Source organism: Nothobranchius furzeri, chromosome 12 (assembly GCF_043380555.1).
Source record: "Nothobranchius furzeri strain GRZ-AD chromosome 12, NfurGRZ-RIMD1, whole genome shotgun sequence".
NCBI lineage: Eukaryota > Metazoa > Chordata > Actinopteri > Cyprinodontiformes > Nothobranchiidae > Nothobranchius > Nothobranchius furzeri.
The window spans coordinates 70,552,600-70,570,908 of record NC_091752.1 but is presented as its reverse complement, the minus strand read 5'-3'; the positions used below and the strand labels follow the sequence as shown (position 1 = coordinate 70,570,908).

Genomic DNA, 18,309 nt, shown 5'->3' with positions numbered 1-18,309 from the left:
CTTGGGCAAGACACTTAACCCCACTTGCCTGCTGGTGAAAGTCGGAGGGACCAGTGGTGCCTCTGTCAGTGCGCCCCAGGGCAGCTGTGGCTACAATGTAGCTCATCCCCACCAGGGTGTGAGTGGGCGAATGACTGATTGTGTTGTAAAGCACCTTGGGGGGTTCCAGGACTCTAGAAGGCGCTATGTCAAATACAGGCCGTTTAACATTTACGTAAGTTTAAAAGGTTTAGTGGAGTGAAGTCTTTGGTTGGGAATAGAGCTCATGAGAAAATTATGAGACGCTTGGAAACGGACCAAAAACCTGGAAGAGTTTCCATAGCAACGGTTTGAGTTATTGAGCTGTTACGACATTTTCAAAATTAGTCAGTTACATTTTATATTTTTTAAATATAGTATAATATAATATAAATTATTGTTGTCGTCTTCCTCCGCTTATCCGGGTCCGGGTCGCGGGGGCAGCATCCCAACTAGGGAGCTCCAGACCGTCCTCTCCTCAGCCACCTCCACCAGCTCCTCCGGCAGGACCCCAAGGCGTTCCCGGACCAGATTGGAGATGTAACCTCTCCAACGTGTCCTGGGTCGACCCGGGGGCCTCCTGCCGGCAGGACATGCCCGAAACACCTCCCCGGGGAGGCGTCCAGGAGGCATCCTGACCAGATGCCCAAACCACCTCAACTGGCTCCTTTCGATCCGGAGGAGCAGCGGTTCTACTCCGAGTCCCTCCCGAATGTCCGAGCTCCTCACCCTATCTCTAAGGCTGAGCCCGGCCACCCTACGGAGGAAACTCATTTCGGCCGCTTGTATCCGCGATCTCGTTCTTTCGGTCATTACCCAAAGCTCATGACCATAGGTGAGGATTGGGACGTAGATCGACCGGTAAATCGAGAGCCTGGCTTTCTGGCTCAGCTCCCTCTTCACCACGACAGATCGGCTCAGCGTCCGCATCACTGCAGACGCCGAACCAATCCGCCTGTCGATCTCCCGATCCCTCCTACCCTCACTCGTGAACAAGACCCCGAGATACTTAAACTCCTCCACTTGAGGTTGGACCTCTCTCCCGACCCGGAGGTGGCAAGCCACCCTTTTCCGGTCGAGAACCATGGTCTCAGATTTGGAGGTGCTGATCCTCATCCCAGCCGCTTCACATTCGGCCGTGAAACTACCCAGCAAGAGCTGAAGGTCAGAGCTGGATGAAGCTAGGAGGACCGCATCATCCGCAAAAAGCAGAGACGAGATTCTCCTGCCACCAAACTCGACACACTCCACACCACGGCTGCGTCTAGAAATTCTGTCCATAAAAGTGATGAACAGAACCGGTGACAAAGGGCAGCCCTGGCGGAGTCCAACCCTCACTGGGAACAGGTCCGACTTACTACCGGCTATGCGGACCAAACTCACGCTCCTCTGGTAAAGGGACTGAATGGCCCTTAACAGAAAGCCACCCACCCCATACTCCTGGAGCGTCCCCCACAGGGTGCCCCTGGGGACACGGTCATAAGCCTTCTCCAAGTCCACAAAGCACATGTGGATTGGTTGGGCAAACTCCCATGCCCCCTCCATCACCCTTGCAAGGGTATAGAGCTGGTCCACAGTTCCACGGCCAGGACGAAAACCACATTGCTCCTCCTCTATCTGAGATTCAACTATCGATCGGACCCTCCTCTCCAGTACCTTGGCGTAGACCTTTCCAGGGAGGCTGAGGAGTGTGATCCCCCTATAGTTGGAACACACCCTCAGGTCTCCCTTCTTAAAGATGGGGACCACCACCCCGGTCTGCCACTCCACAGGAACTGCCCCCGATGACCACGCAATGTTGTAGAGACGTGTCAACCATGACAGCCCTACAACATCCATAGCCTTGAGATACCCAGGATGACTCTCAGCCGCCCCCGGGGCTCCGCCGCTGTGTAGTTGTTTGACTACCTCAGCAACTTCTGCCCCCGAGATCGGACAGTCCATCCCCAGGTCTCCCGGCTCTGGTTCCTCCTCGGAATGAGCGTAGGCTGGATTGAGGAGCTCCTCAAAGTATTCCTTCCACCATCTGACTATAGCCCCAGTTGACATCAGCAGCTCCCCATCCCCACTGTAAACAGTGTGAGCGAGTTGCTGTCTTCCTCTCCTGAGGCGCCAGACAGTTTGCCAGAACCTCTTTGGAGCCGATCGAGTCTTTCTCTATGGCCTCACCAAACTCCTCCCACGCCCGAGATGTTGCCTCGGCAACTGCCACTGCTGCACCCCGCTTTGCTATCCGGTACCCGTCTGCTGCCTCTGGAGACCCACAGACCAGCCACGCCCTGTAGGCCTCCTTCTTCAGCCTGACGGCTCCCCGAACCTCTGGTGTCCACCAGCAGGTAAGGGGGTTGCCACCACGACTGGCACCGGCGACCTTGCGACCACAGCTAGCAACAGCTGCCTCAACAATCGCAGAGAAGAGCAAGGCCCACTCTGAGTCAATGTCCCCCACTGCTCTCGGGACGCGGTCAAAGCTCTGCCGGAGGTGGGAGTTGAAGACCGTCTTGACATGTTCTTCTGCCAGGCGTTCCCAGCAGACCCTCACTATGCGTTTGGGTCTGCCAGGTCTACACGGCATCTTACCCTGCCATCTGATCCAACTCACCACCAGGTGGTGATCAGTTGAAGCTCCTCTCTTCACTCGGGTGTCCAGCACATTCAGCTGCTAGGTGTACCGATGGGTATCCTTATGTTCGAACATAAATTATATTATATTATATTATATTATATTATATTATATTATATTATATTATATTATATTATATCATATCATATCATAATATATTATATTATATCATATTATATCATATCATATCATATCATATCATATCATATTATATTATATCATATCATATCATATCATATCATATTATATTATATTATATTATATTATATTATATTATTTTATATTACCGTATATCATATCATATCATTTCATATTATATTATATTTTATTATATTATATTATATTATATTATATTATATTATATTATATTATATTATATTATATCATATCATATTATATTATATTATATTATATTATATTATATTATATTATATTATATTACCGTATATCATATCATATCATTTCATATTATATTATATTATATTATATTATATTATATTATATTATATTATATTATATTACCGTAGATCATATCATATCATTTCATATCATTTCATATTATATTATATTATATTATATTATATCATATCATATCATATCATATCATATCACATTATATTATATTATTATATTATATTATATTATATTACCGTATATCATATTATATCATTTCATATCATTTCATATTATATTATATTACATTATATTATATCATATCATATCATATCATATCATATCATATCATATTATATTATATTATATTATATTACTGTATATCATATCATATTATATTATATTTCTAACTCTGAGTGTCAGGTTAAATCCAAAGACAGAAGGTGTAACTAGATACATTGCAGACTAATATGCTGCAGCTACTGTCTGAAATTCCATATTAGCTTTGTCACGATTTAAGGTGAAACAAAATTTCTACATTTTGATGTTTAAATTGTGTAAGAAAGAGAGTTAATATCTACAGAAATGTTAAAGCTGCTGGAAGTAGCACAAAAAGGTTACCTTGGTAACCACTAGTGGCTCAATTAAGTAGCCACAGTATCAGAAGTAAAAAATATTTTTTTTCTTTTTATCTTTTATTTCCTGATCTGAAGTTTTATCGACTTCATCGTTGGCAAACAAACTTTATTTATAAAGCGCTTTTCCTACAAAGGATGCTACTCACACACACACACTGAAGAGCATCAGTAAAAACGATACTGGGCAGAGTTCAGATGAGCCGGACACGGTAGGGCAAGGAAACGCCATCAGAGGAGCCATCTGCCCTGGCAGCAGCAGCCGAGGTACCGACCCAGGGCGCGAAGGGGAGGGAGGGCATTGACCCCACCTCCACCCAAGCACGACCCGGAGAACACCCGGGCAGCAGCAGTTGACCACCGCCCCCAAGGCAGAGGGCCCCCATGGAGGAAACACTGGAAGAGAGATTCATATAAGACCACAAATAAAACTAACTGGAGCTAATATAATAGTAAATGTAAGTAAATAAATATGATTATAATAAATATTCAAATAAGATGCGGAATTAAATTGTGTGAAAATGTAATCAATAAAATATGCAAAGCCAATAATCAAACTATAATAAATTATAATCAGCTCAAAGCTATGCTAAACAGGTGGGTCTAGACCTGCGCTTAAAAACATGGACATTCCCTGTTTCCCTGAGGTTCTTCCAGAGGCGAGGGCCATAAAACTGGAAAGATGCTTCGCCGTGCGTAGGTGTCCTGACCTCCTGACCCTAGGGATGACCAGGAGAGGGCTGCCATGGGAGTGTAGAGGCTGCGAGGGTTCGCGTGGTAAAAGCAGGTCTGAGGGCCCAAGACCATTAAGACACAAAAAAACCACTTAAAGAACCTTAGGATGGATCCTGTAACGTACGGGGGCACGGCAGTGGTTCCAGGACCGGTGGAATGTGCTCCTGCCTCCTGGTCTTCGTCAGCGCGTGTAAGTTTAGTAAAAGTTGTAAACCTGAGGTTGTAATATTCCCTAAAAAAGGGGAAACAACGAGGGAAGTGATGTAATTCGTTCTCACACCTGTCGGTCGACATCTGATGAAAACAAAGAAATTCACACCTGATTCTGCGACGTGAAGAAATGTGGTCTTAAGCTCTGGATGTGTGTTTGAGCACCGGGTTAACCGCTGTGCTGGTTTTTTCTTCTTCTCAAAGTGATGGTAACAGGAAGCCACTGGTTGTGTGCTCGTTGCCCTCGTCTGACTGATGTCATCCTGACCAGAGGTCGGATGAGTTTAACCATCAAATTCTTTTTTCTGCACAGAAGCAAATTAATGGAGAGAAAATCACAGTTTAGAGGCAGAAAATTGGAGGAAATCGTTCTCTAACAAGAGACCAGGGTGGTTTTGAGAGGCTTTCACTCACCACTTTACTAGGCACACACTGTGAGCACTGGGTAGAACCATTCAGAACCATCTCCAGCCTGCTCCATCCTGACATGGCTGCTCCATCTGGGATGAGAACCTCCTGCTCCACCACGTCCCAAAGGTTCTGGACTGGAGAGATCTGGTCACTCCGTTGGAGTCCAGTAAACTCTTGGTCATGTTCTAGAAACAGTTTCTTTGTGACCCAGAAGATGGGTTAGGGCGAGGTTGTAGCTGAGATCCAGACTCACCAGACCAGGAAAGGGTTTTCCAGTCATTCTGGTCCAGTTCCGGTGATCCGTTGGGAATGGTCGCCTCAGATTGCTGTTCTTAGCTGACAGGATGTTCATGTTTTTAAGTCCAGGCTCAGGAACCATCTTTTTAGGTTAGCTTTTATCTAAATATTTTCTACAGTTTTATTTCTCGTTTTACATGATTATACTTTACTTGCTTTGCATGTTCTATATAATTATATTTTAGCACAGTTTCATTATTTAAATTATTATTTTACTGTCTATATGATTTTATTTATTACTTATTTTCTAATTTTTGTCATTTATATTAGCTCTTTTATTATATTTTTACTCATTTTAATCCAGTCTTTCCTCTGTGGGGGCCCTCTGCCCCGGGAGCGTTGGTCGACTGTAGCTTCCTGGGCGCTCTATAGGTAGTGTTTGAGTGGAGGTGGGGGTCTATGCTCCCCCTCCACTGAGCGCCCTGACTTAGTGTGGAAGACCTGATGCTGCCGGGGCAGACGGCTCCTCTGATGGCGTTTCCTTGCGTTACCTTACTGGGCTCATCTGGGCTCAGCCAAATATAATTTTTACTTGTGTGTGTGTGTGTGTGTGTGTGTGTGTGTGTGTGTGTGTGATTGCATATGTCTGTTAATGTTTTTAACCTGTTATGGGAATCTGGGGTCATTTTGTAAAGCACTTTGAGTAGCACTTTGTTTGAAAAGCGCTTTATGAATAAATTTGATTGATTGATTGATTGATTGATTGAGGAGAAACACCTGGAGTGGTCTTCTGCTGCTGGAGTCCACCTGGTGAGGTCCTGCAGACCTGGGTAGGAACTAGAGCTGATCTGAGTTGCTGCTGCTGCTGTGCTCCTATCATCTAGAACCAGTCTGACCTCTGACCCTAGAGGTGGTTGTAGGTTCAAATACCAAAAGATCAGCAGGTCCTGGGACACTCAGGTGTGGTGTCACGTTTGAAGTTCCTCAAATCTCCTTTCTTCTGTGTTCTGATGCTCAGTTTGAGCTTCAGCAGGTCTGGATGTGTATGGAGTTACCGCCTCAGCTCAGTAACAAAGCATCTGGTGCTGGGAAATAAAATAGTCACATACTTAACGGATCGTTTTCTCTCTGATCAGGTTTTGCTTTGGAAAAATGAAACACAAACAACCTTCGCGCCTGGAGAACGGAACGCCGAGCCGCCGCTCAGCATCCAGGTGAGACGTTTAGATGTTCTGTTTGTCTCTCTGAGTTACATTTGGTTTGTTCTGGGATCGTTCTGTCTTCTCCATCAGATCAGCTGCTTTGCTGCCAGCGACTCTGATGATGATGATGATGATGATGATGAGGGCGGTGTGACACTTCCTCTGATTGGACGATTCACACGAGGTGTAAAACAGGGTCCGGAACCTCTCCCAGTTCCCAGACTGGGATCTGGACCAGTGCTTCACCTGAAGCTCTTTGTGACGGACAGCTACGAGCAGACGTGGATCGGGCCGTGCGTCATCACCGCTGACCACAGGGTCTTTGTGGAGGTTTGTGTTCGCCCTGACTCGACGCTTCTCAGCTTCGTGTGTTTGGGTTTTTGTGACTCAGACATGATCACTGGGTCTTTTTCTCCCGTCCGACCTGTTCCCGAGCAGATCACAGCCAAACCCCCCCTCCCGGAAGCCGTCCACCTGGATAAATGCTTCGTGTCTCCTCTGTCTGACCCTAAAAAAACTCCTTTTTGGACGGTGATAAGAAGCAGCTGCTCCTCAGACCCGTCGCTCACCCTCGACGAGAAGGGTGAAAGCGACGCTGACGGTGAGAAAACAGAAGAAAAAGGTGGAAAACTGGAGAGCGTTCAGAAAGATCACAAAGGCTCAAAGATGAGCAACGAGACCCTGAGTTTGAAAGAAGAAGAGGCTCATTCCATCAGATTTAGCTTCATCCTGCGTCCAGTCTTTAATGACTCCATGCAGTTCCTCCACTGCAGCCTCCTCCTGTGCACCTCTGACCCGAGCAGACGGGAGTCCACCAAGGGAGCGGTGAAGGATGCCTGCCAGGCCGGGATACCAATTCCTCCACTTGTGTCCAAATCGCCCAGACCGGAGGTACAAACACGCTCTCTAAAGGGATGCTGTGCACGTTTTGAATCACTTAGAGCCAGCATGTGCTAAAATGACCCTTTACAGAGTTAATGAAATGTCACTCAGACCCCACCGCCCCAAGATACCGTGCTTGCAACTTGAGAGTGGCGGTCCACTACCCCGAACGCAGCTGATTTGTTTGATTTAGTGATGAATTGCGTCACTAATGAAGGCCAAGGAGACAGTTCAGCTGTTAGATTAAGGTGTTAACATGACAAACTCACAGCGAGGAGACAAGTTTCATTTTCGGTTTAACCACAGTGAATTAATAACGGACACTAGGGGGTGCCAAAAGCAAGCTAAACTGCACAGTATCCCTTTAAAGTCCTCCTTCTGCAGCTTTTCTCTTCGCAGTCAGACAAAACCTTTAATTACGTCACGCCAGTGTTTTAAACGTCATCATTTTCTGTTGAAGTGATGGTCTTACGGCCATTTTCGTCAAATCTTGAACGTGGCACAGTCTCACTCGGCCACTGAAGCAGGTGTGGATGCAGGATGATGAAGGTGTGGTCGAGTAGACGTCTGGTACGTTTACGTTTCCCAGTTAGACTTTTTTTCCTTCCGTTTTTAGAAAGTTTTTCATTTTATTTCCACACCATTTCATTCACTGAGCCCGATCAAAGCTTTGCTACAAAAACATGTGAAACAGTTGAGCAAGTCAAGAGCTTTGCTGCCGGACCTGTTCTCTAAAATCCGCCACATCCAGTCCTCTTCCGTGCCTGCTACCTTCCGTAATCTCATCGTTTACAGGGGATCGTTGTCTCCTGCCTTTTCCAGGCTCAGTGTGAGATCAGAAACCTCTCCAGACCCATGGTGGTCACCCGGCCCATAAGTGCACTTGTGCCCAAAGTGCTGCCCTCTGCTGGCCAAAGAACCAAAAGACTCAGCATCACTCCGGTGACGCGTGCAGACACAGACGACAGCGGTGAGTATCCTCGTGGAGTCGTTCTCCTCCTCTCTGTTATGCTTACCCCTTCTGTTTTCCAGCTCTTGGCGTGCCAACGGGGCCGCTGATGGGGATCGTCTTTGCAGCTTTTATGATCGGAGTCGGTCTGATGGGAGGACTGTGGTGCATCTATAACATTACAGGTAACCAAACGTGTACGGGGGGACTGAGTGCTTCACATAGGCTGGGATTTACATTAACGTGTATCTGTCTTATCTTGATAAACGCAATTATTCATCTGGTTTGAACAAAGCAACAGCGCCAACAGCTGAAGTCAGCAGATGCGGCTTGTTTTTTTTAAACATTAAGGAAATTTACTAATAATTCCAGTTTAGAGAGAAACCTTTCTCACAATAAAGTCTACACCTACGTAAAGGTGTGACTCATAAACTCGTAAAGTTGCAGTAAAGGACCAGATGTCCATTAATGTTAAAGAACAGAAGAAACAAAACCATTAAACATGGAGGAACAGGAAGGATTGTGTTTTTTCACTTTGATCCTTTTTAAGGAGGACGACCAGAGAGTTATTTACCGACTCAGTCAAACGGACGCCGCAGCGCCCGGGACCCGCCCTCGCCATCCGATCAGTCCTGCAGTTCTGTTTAGAGGTGAGTTCTCGTCTTTAAGAAAGAAGTTTAGAAACGACACGGATATTTAAAGATCTACCCTACAAACCGTCAGCGTCACGTGGATGTGAAGATCGTGTCTATGTCGAGTTCGTCGGTCAATACCACGTCTGTAGGGCCTCCAAGCTAGGTCTTTGCACACTGGGAAGGAGAATCCAAAGATAATGAGCTCTTAAACGTCGAATTACAGAAAATAAAACAGCGACGCGTACAGATAATCTTGATTACGCCATGGCACGGCGCTATAAGCTTTCAGATTTTGGGGTATAGAAGCTGTTACCCTTCATTAACCATGTTTTAAGCAGAGAAGCTTTCTGGATCTACACCCGTAACACAGTAGAACCACATGGACTTGATGATGGACTGAGCCTGTTGTGTTTCTGTAAAGGGTGGTTGCATTTTCATCAGTGTTTGTTATACACTGCTATTCATCTCTGTTGTATTTATTTGCATTAACCCTCTGGAGGCAGGCGTTGCAGATGTGCAACGTTAACACCTACCTGGTTACTCCACACGTGTGTTTCATGAGCATTTCTTAACTCAGAAGAACCCCTGAAGGACTTAGTTGTTCGTCCTTTTATCCAAACTTATTTAGAGCCTGAGAGGGTTAAACTGACCCTACGTGTTGCTTATCACACGGGTGGATGTTTTACTGTCAATGATGAGCTAATTATGAATTTATTGTGTCATTTTGATTGGTAATGTATGCACTTGGCTCCTCCCCCTGCTTGTTTGACTAGTGAAGAACACGTTTTTGCTTAGTTGACCAGCCAGCACCTGTGTGTGTGTGTACAGATCTCAGACAACAGTGAACTGTAACTCTGAAGAAGACATAATCTGTCGAAACATCAGTTCTTTTATTTTGCACCTATTAAAGTTTGTGGCGTCGTGAATGTCCTGTTTATGACCTAAAGGTCATGATCTGCTGCTCCTGCTCGAGCAGAGACATAAAGTCTCTGACAGGCTAATCTACATAAGATAGCGGCCAAGGTCTTTCATGCACTCTGCTCATCTGAACTGCTTCACCTCTGTTACCAAGCGAAGACAAGAACTATTCTGATAAATACATAATCAATGACTGTTAATTACCAATAATAATGTGAGCCCAATGTTCAATCAGTCTGTGAAATGACAATGTTATTAGACACTAAAGACACGTAATGCTAAAGTCACATGACACATTTCCTTTTGTCTGATCCAATCAGAACCTTTGTTTCTGGCTAGGCGTGGTTTTCTGTGGTGTTTGTATGAACCCTCTTCTGCATGTCACATTCTGATTCGCCAGTAAACCAAAATATGACAATTATAAAAACTATCCCACGCCACCTTTTCTTTGGTTCAAGCGTTCTGGAGAAGTCTCGGACCGGCCATCCGGACTTCCTCTTCAGCCATAAAGAACCTCGACAAGCTGGATAAAATCTGTTGCAGTTACACCTGACCGCAACGGTTCCTTCAGAATAAAAGCTGAACCTCACGACCCCTTCAGGGTCTCGGAGACGCCAGTGATAACCTGTCGTGACCTGGAAGCATTCCAAGACTAGTTTGGTCGGCACCGCTGCTTTTCTACCGGCTTCGGTACCAAAGAGGGTCCAAGAGGACCTCGACATTCTGGATCTAACGGAGGCTTCCCCTGGGGTACGTAGACCGACAGATGGCGTCTCATGTGTGTTATAAATCTCCTACTAAAGCTTAGAGCGAAACATTCACTCCCACTCAGAACTAAATGCTTCTCTGGATCCGCTGGTTCTGAATAACATTCCACACACACCATCATTCATCACGTCTCACTCCACCTTAGTCCATCAGTACACAGAGTGTTAAAGTTAGTCTTGTATAAATTATGTAGAAATAAATTTCTTAACTATTATAAACCTGACTCCCTCTCTTTCCTTGGAGTTAATACGAAGTGTTGCTTAATCCCTGCAATAAAAAGTTCTGATCTTCTGGGTAAAATATTCCAATAATCCATCAGACTGATGTTTCAGATTTCTATGGTTCATAAGTAAGATGTAAACGACTCATTGTTTACAATTTTGCTCCATGACATACTTTATCCTCCACATTCTAGCTGCTTTATTTATGGGGCGACGGTGGCACAGGAGTTAAGTGCTTACCCCGTAATCGGAAGGTTGCAGGTTCGAGCCCCGCTCAGTCTGTCGCTGTCGTTGTGTCCTTGGGCAAGACACGTAACCCACGTCGCCTGCTGGTGGTGGTCGGGGGGACCGGTGGTGCCAGTGCTCGGCAGCCTCGCCTCTGTCAGTGCGCCCCAGGGCAGCTGTGGCTACATCGTAGCTCATCACCACCAGTGTGTGAATGAGTGTGTGAATGGGTGAATGACTGATTGTGTTGTAAAGCGCCTTGGGGGGCTCCAGGACTCTAGAAGGCGCTATATCAAATACAGGCCTTTTTTTTTATTTCTTCGGGGACCAAAAACACACATTGTGTTAATTCAGACAGAGACAGGTAGATAGTTGATGAAAATGAATTTATTTCTATTTCCATAAACTAATCATGATGTGTGGAGTGCTGCAATGGAAGCTAGATGTCTTAGCTGAACCTTTCCTAAGTATCTGAGAGAGTTTGTGGAGTCTGGCTTGTAAAAGAATGTGTCTGTTTGTTGGTAAACTACAGATTTATTTGTAAAAACCATCCGACGCAATCTGTGCCACGTCTACGCACCCTCATGTGGAGATTCTTGTGCAATCCAGGGGATCAAGAGGTCGTGATGGACACTGCCGGTGGAGTGAACCTCTCGGTATCAGGAACCCGTGGATTAACTCTGATAGGTCCCGTCTAGTCTGACATATTTCCAGGTCACGACAGGAAGCTGGAATGCTTGTTTGCATCTAATGGGCTCGACACACGGGAGGCGACATCGCCTCTCCTCCACTCATTTTCAATGAGACAAAGCGATAATCGCGGGTCTCCCTCCTACTAAGCAAAACGCGAAAAACGTGCGTGAAATTTTGCGCTTGTGCACGTGTCGTGCACAGGCGACCCGGCGACGCGATCCCAGAAAGTTGAAATATTTTCAACTTTTCATCGCTGTCGCTCGGACGAGGACCAATAAACGGAGGTTTCATTCACTGACCAATGAGCGGGCAGGATGCTCCGTACATCTCCGAGCAAACATGGAGGAGAAGTTGATACCTGCCGTGACGGATTTCCCAGAACTGGACAATATTTCTACCAAAGAATGAAGAGATATTCACAAAAAGGCCGCGGCGTGGGAAATTGTTGGTGCCAGAATGAACACATCAGGTAACAAATGCAAAACGTTTTTGTAAGTTTATCTAGTTCACCTTGTGAAACATCATATCTACCGCATTTTTAACTCTGAACCACTTAAATAACCTTAATTCCCTCCAACCTGGCACAGCCAATCAAAACAACGGAAGATTCGATTTCGCCATGGAACCGAACGTGTCGACGACTGTGCCGCTGCCGCAGGCCGCCTCCCGTGTGTGAGGTAATAAAAGCAACAACGATGAATTTCGCTGATCGTGGTCGTTTGTTACCTCCCGTGTGTCGAGCCTGTAAGGTTGTTGTTGGCTCTTAAGCCTGAGTCATGCTTCTGCGGCAGCGCGGAGACACGCAACGCCATTATCCCTCCTTGCGGGCCTGCTGGAGAGCCCTCACAGGGACGGATGGAGTCTAGCTCTCTTTTCTAAACATCCGTCCGTCAAGACAAAGAACGCAGGCTTGTGATTGGTCAGGGCACCGCTGTCATCTACATCGCCGCCATTGCGCCCTCAAAAACATAGCAACAAGAGATCCGAGAAAAACAAGCGGCAGACCTGGAGAAGCTTGAAGAATACCTCGCGAAAAAACTCTAAAAACATGAACGCTTCATTCCCCCGTGACTGGAGGAGTGAAAAGATACGCAGCAAGTGTTTTATTTGTGGACGGAAACGACAGGAAACGTGGGTTTAGAGGTGGCGAGTGCATGAAGATATGGAGGAGGATGAGAGACAAATTTGTCTGTTAAAAAGTCTCTTATATACAAAAAACACACAGGCTGTTTCTCAATGCCAAGGAGCCTCGCCTTGATGTCTTGGCCCCACCCCGGTTGCCTAGGAGATACAGCATCGGGAGCCGCCAAGACGTGTTCCAATGTTCATGTTCTACCGAGGCGTGTGTTCTCCGTTTGTTAGCCGTTTAGCTAGCTGAGCAAGGACACACGGCAGGTGTCTTGTAGCCTAGCCTTGGTCAAAAACTGCCCAGAATACACCGCTGTATTTTCAAAAAGACGACGGATCAGAAGACGGCAGCTACTTCGGGACAAATTTCAAGTTTAAAAGTACGTCAGCTAATTTAAAATGTTTTTTAGATCCAAAGAAGTTATCTATGGTTGGTTAGTTGCTTAGTAGTTGCAGCTTCGGTGGCTAGCGGGTAGTAACTCACTTATATTTTTTATTTAATAAACATATACACAATTTAAAAAGGAAAAGGCTCGTTATATAGTATTTATGTTGAAACTAATACTTATAAAATATAACGTAATCTCCCGTGTCACGTGACTTTACGTGACCGCTATGGGAGCCTCGGTCACGTGATGCAAGTCTGTTCCATTTAACCGTTTTCTTTGACCAACGAAGGACAGCGTCCTCGTAAGCAAGGTGCCTTACCTCGCAAGGCATCGCCTCGCAAGGCAAGGCACCTTGACATTGATAAACACCCTCTATCTTGGACCAGATACATGACAGGATACCACAGAACAGCGCAACGCCCTCCGGTGTCCTTTGCAACACTCCCCAGGAGACGGAGAAGTATGAGGGCAAAATGTCTCCGTCCGTGTGTGTCTGTCCCTTTTGGAGCTGACGGAGAAGCATAAATTAGGCTTTAGAAGAGCCAAAGGGATTTTGACCTGAGGTCAAAAGATAGGGTGGTCTCAAAACAGCTGTTCCCGAAGTGGCCGGTTCGAGAGTCCGCGAGAAACTGAATTAATCGGGAAGTAATTCCTGTTTTAATAAAACCACAATGCTGATCCATTTGGCAAATCAGAATTTGACGCATTTGAGGGCTTTATCAAAACATCTCAGACGTCCCGCCTTCCTTCAGATACAAAGATGGCTAACCCTTTGTGAGAACGTTTTATGAATGTTTTAAAACACTTATGTGTCTTATTGTAATGTGCATGAGTTTATTGATTGAAGCACAGATTATTCAAACATTTGATGTAAACATAATGTTCATTCAGCACATATTTTAAGCCGTAAAGTCAGGTAGGAACTTGGAGTAGGTTGACCTTTAGAGTGGGGGTGCAGCAGTCGGGCTCCTGCATGAGACCTAGAGCAGAGTTTTTATGCAGGTGCCAATCTAGGACATATGAGAGAAGTAATTCAGTCAGAGCTAGTACAATTGAAACAGTGGTTTAATGTCAATAAGCTATCCCTGAATTTTGAGAAAACTCAGTTCATGGTATTTGGAACAAGAGGAGCAAATAGTGACATGTCTTTATCTATAGAAATGTTCAAATAGAAAGAGTGAAGGAAATCACGTTTCTAGGGGTCATTATCGATGAAGATAGTACATGGAAGCCACATGTTAATGGTGTAAAAACTAAAATAGCAAGAGCAATTGGTTTACTGCATAAAATAAAACGTTTTTAAGTATAAAAGCATTAAATTAAGTATATAACTCCTTGATTTAACCATATATGACATATTGTATTGAACTCTGGGGAACAATAAATATATAAAACTCATACACGATCGCTTTTGTTACTCAGAGTAGTTAAAGAGCATCGACCGGTCCATTATTTGCTGAGTTAAGAGTATTACAGTTCCCAGATTTAGTGGATCATAACGTATTAAAATTTATGTATAAAACTCACAAAAAATCATTACCAATAAATATTCAAATAAAATTAGAAAAAAAGACAAAGTTGCTACAATTTAAAAGTGTACGAGATATTTATAAAACTTAGATTTAGGACTCCCCCCCCCCCCCCCCCCAACCCCCCCCCCCCCTCCCCGGAACTGCGCTGCTCTGGGCGGCTGCATGTTGGAGTAGCTCTGTTGACTATATGTAAGTTTTGCCTTTTCTTGGACATTTTTTCTTCTAGTTTCTCAAGAAAAACTGTTTTTTTTTGGACATTTTACTTTTCTGTTTCTGGTGCTGTGAAGCTTGGAGGATTTTTACTGCTGTATATATATTTTTTTTAGCTTTTTTCACTCTGAGCATTTTTTATGATGCGTAACCATGGCAACAAGCTGGTTTACAACCGGGAGCAGCTGATTAACATTGGAAAGGCTGAAATAATACCTCGACTGAAGCCACAAATCCCAAATGAGCTAAAACGCAAGAAGCATGGGTGCAGAGCGGGAGCGGGACGGAGACAGAGAAAGAGGAAATTCAAACCGTCTCTTCCATCGATCATAATGGGCAATGTGAGATCACTGGCCAACAAGATGGAGGAACTCCAAGCCCTTTCAAGGACTCAGCCAGAGTTTTGGTACCGCTGGAGGAGATAGTACAAAGAAGGATTCTCCAGAGAATCAAGAAAATGATGGACAACCCTGAGCATTCTCTTCACAAGACTGTCCGACAACGGAAGAGTGTCTTCAGTCAGAGGCTTCTTCAGTTTGGCTGCAACACTGACCGCTACTGGAGATCCTTCCTGCCAACAGCCATTGTAATATACAACAACTCTTTGATGACCTGATTATTATTATTATCCTGAGCTACTACAGCAATCAGTTTCCCTCTGGGATTAATAAAGTATTTTTGAACTGAATTGACTTGAATTAAAAAGTTGGAGTGCTGTGTTTCCTTATACGGAGTCGGGATATGGAACAGTCTGGAATACGTAATGAAAGAGGCCAAATCAATCATAATGTTCAAACAGAATGTAAAAACCTAAATGTTAAGAAATTATATGGAATACTCTTGAGTGTATTTTCCTTTTAATTTGATTTTTTCTGTATTGATCAGCAATGATTTTGAACTAAGGTGTTGAAACTCCATCCAAGGATTGATAGTTGCGTAGCAGCAAGCTGCTTGGTGGCTGTCTCAGTAATCTTTGTTGGCGAGTTTGTCTGTTTGTTGCTGAGGCTGTGAATGGGGCGGATTACATGTAAGATTTTCTTCTATCTGCTCCTTTTCCATTGTAAGTTGTATTCATTCTTTTTATTTTATTTTTTAAGTTGCTATGTTTTAAATGAAATACAAGATGGGAAAAAAAGAGTTCTGGGTTTGGAGGCCAGTCAGACGCAGTGTTGCCACTGTTCCTAACGACTTTTTGACCCCCCCTCAACGACTTTTATTCCAAACAGCGCCTAGCGACAAACCTAGCGACCAGGGTCCGAAATTAAATGTTTTACTCACCGGCCAAGTTGGCCGGTAGATGATGAAAATCTACCGGCCAAAATTCTAAATTAGATCCACCTAAAGCATGTTATTCTATATTATGTTGATTCCAAACAGAGTGACAAAATAATTAAAACATCAATTAATAAGGAAAATAACTCTTTTGTCATTTTTACTATTTATTTATTTTTAGAGATGTTTTTATGAACTCTTTCATTTAAATCTAGTCAGACTCCTTGTTTTCTCTGTCCATGAAGTCTGGCCTCCTGCTTCTGACACCGTCTGTGGGCCAAAGCATTACAGCCTCATTTGGGTCCTAGTCCTTGATCTCTGGAGAACACAGCTGCACCATGAGAATATCTGAAAGTGTGTCAGGGCTAGGGTTGTCACGGTAACCGGTGTAGCGGTAAACACCGGTAAAAAAGTTGACAATAATAATAACCGTCTTGTTTTTAAAAAAAACTATATTATCTCGGTGGGTTACTGTGGCTGCGGTGTAGGCGTGGTGACCCTTACCAGCCACCGTATCATCTGTTGGAAGTTGCCAGCGACACATGCGCACTTTGTTGTTTACAACCAAAACTTTCTTTAAGCTAAAGCTGAAATAATGGCCAAAGGAGGAGACGGCAGCACTCGGGACATTTATTATCCCTCAAAGAAGACAAAGTCGGAAGTACGGGCATTTTTTGGATATTTGAAGAATGCAGAGGGACAGTTGTCTGTGAAAGGCAGCAACGCTACGTGGCCATCATAATGTAGCCATTGTCTCACGACTCCGCCATCTCCAGTTCGCCACTTTTCACAAAATCTTCTGGTTGCCACTGGTCCTGGTGGTTTTTCTTCCAGTTCGACGAGTTTTCTTTTGGAAGGCTGGCTGACTCCAGTTAAAAACCGCCACATTTCACCGCTAGTTTTAACACGAAGCTAACCGCTAACTTGATAAACTGATTGAATGGGATAGGTGGAAATGACATTGGATGCGGCGTTCACGTTTCGCGTACGCTTGTGTACGTTGCATGCAGGCGGGAGAAGTATCAGAAATCCATGGAAGATGACTGATAAACATAACTAATTTGGTGCAAACATTTACTCGAGAGGTGGCAGGTAGAGCTCAAAAATTTACTCGCCAAATGGAGCAATTTACTCGCATTTGGCGAGTGGCGAGTGTTAATTTCGGACCCTGCTAGCGACATTTCTCAGGACCCGTGGCTACTTTCTTTAGACCTTTCTTCCAGAAATTCCCTACAGATTAGCAACAAAGAAACCGTTTGCACTCTGAACCGTTCTTCCGGGAGTAAGGAAAGAGAAGATAATCTGCACATGTGCACGAGGACTGACCAATCATAAACCGTTTTCGGCCGGGCCGATTCGCCGAAGACAATGGTACAGCTGCAGAGCTGGAGACCCCCGACGTCTGCTGCTGCTGCAGGCTCACACCTCTACTAGAACCTGCCATCTCTGGTTCTGCAGCCGTCAGACACTTTGGCTTTTCCTGCATTTGGCAAATAAAGTCAACGGGAGTTTCAGCTACCGTCCCGTTTACGCAGCTTTGTGGCTCATCTGAATTTCCTTCAGTGACACAGGGATGGTTATACCATAAGACACCCGCTAGGGATGGGTACCTTTGACATTTGAATCGATCCGGTACTAATTCCCGGTACCTAGGAATCGATACCGGTACTTAACGGTACCAATTTTCGATAATTTTGAGTGTTTAATATTTTAATTCTCTTTTATAATTAAATATATATTTTTCTCAATTTATAACAATATTTGATAAATATCACGATAAATAACATTCAACTGTGTGTATTTTAACATCGTCCTTGTAGTTTTATAAGCTGATAATTAAACTGAAGCAAACATCTTTACTGTGAACTAAATTTACTGTGTATCTTCATTCCTTTTGCCGTCCTTTTTCATTTGATTTTTCCTACTGGGAAGTTAAAATTTCCGAGGAGAAAGCAAACGCACCATTAGCTGATAACAAGGATAGCAATGGAAGCTAACATATCAAGCTAACGTTATCTTAAAC

The 18,309-nt window shown here is 44.5% G+C and overlaps 1 protein-coding gene across 2 annotated transcripts in view; it reads left to right on the top strand.

Moving 5' to 3' along the window:
- Positions 1-18,309, top strand: part of engl (endoglin, like) — a 30,940-nt gene that overhangs the window by 9,191 nt on the left and 3,440 nt on the right. For both annotated transcript variants that reach the window (XR_011515822.1, XM_015945093.3), the window contains exons 12-17: positions 6,399-6,476; positions 6,555-6,794; positions 6,903-7,355; positions 8,169-8,316; positions 8,379-8,480; positions 8,846-8,945. Coding sequence is in view for 1 of the 2 variants with exons in the window: in XM_015945093.3 (XP_015800579.3) it covers positions 6,399-6,476; positions 6,555-6,794; positions 6,903-7,355; positions 8,169-8,316; positions 8,379-8,480; positions 8,846-8,943 (1,119 nt within the window). In the remaining variant the exon portion in view is untranslated. The remainder of the gene's footprint in view (positions 1-6,398; positions 6,477-6,554; positions 6,795-6,902; positions 7,356-8,168; positions 8,317-8,378; positions 8,481-8,845; positions 8,946-18,309) is intronic.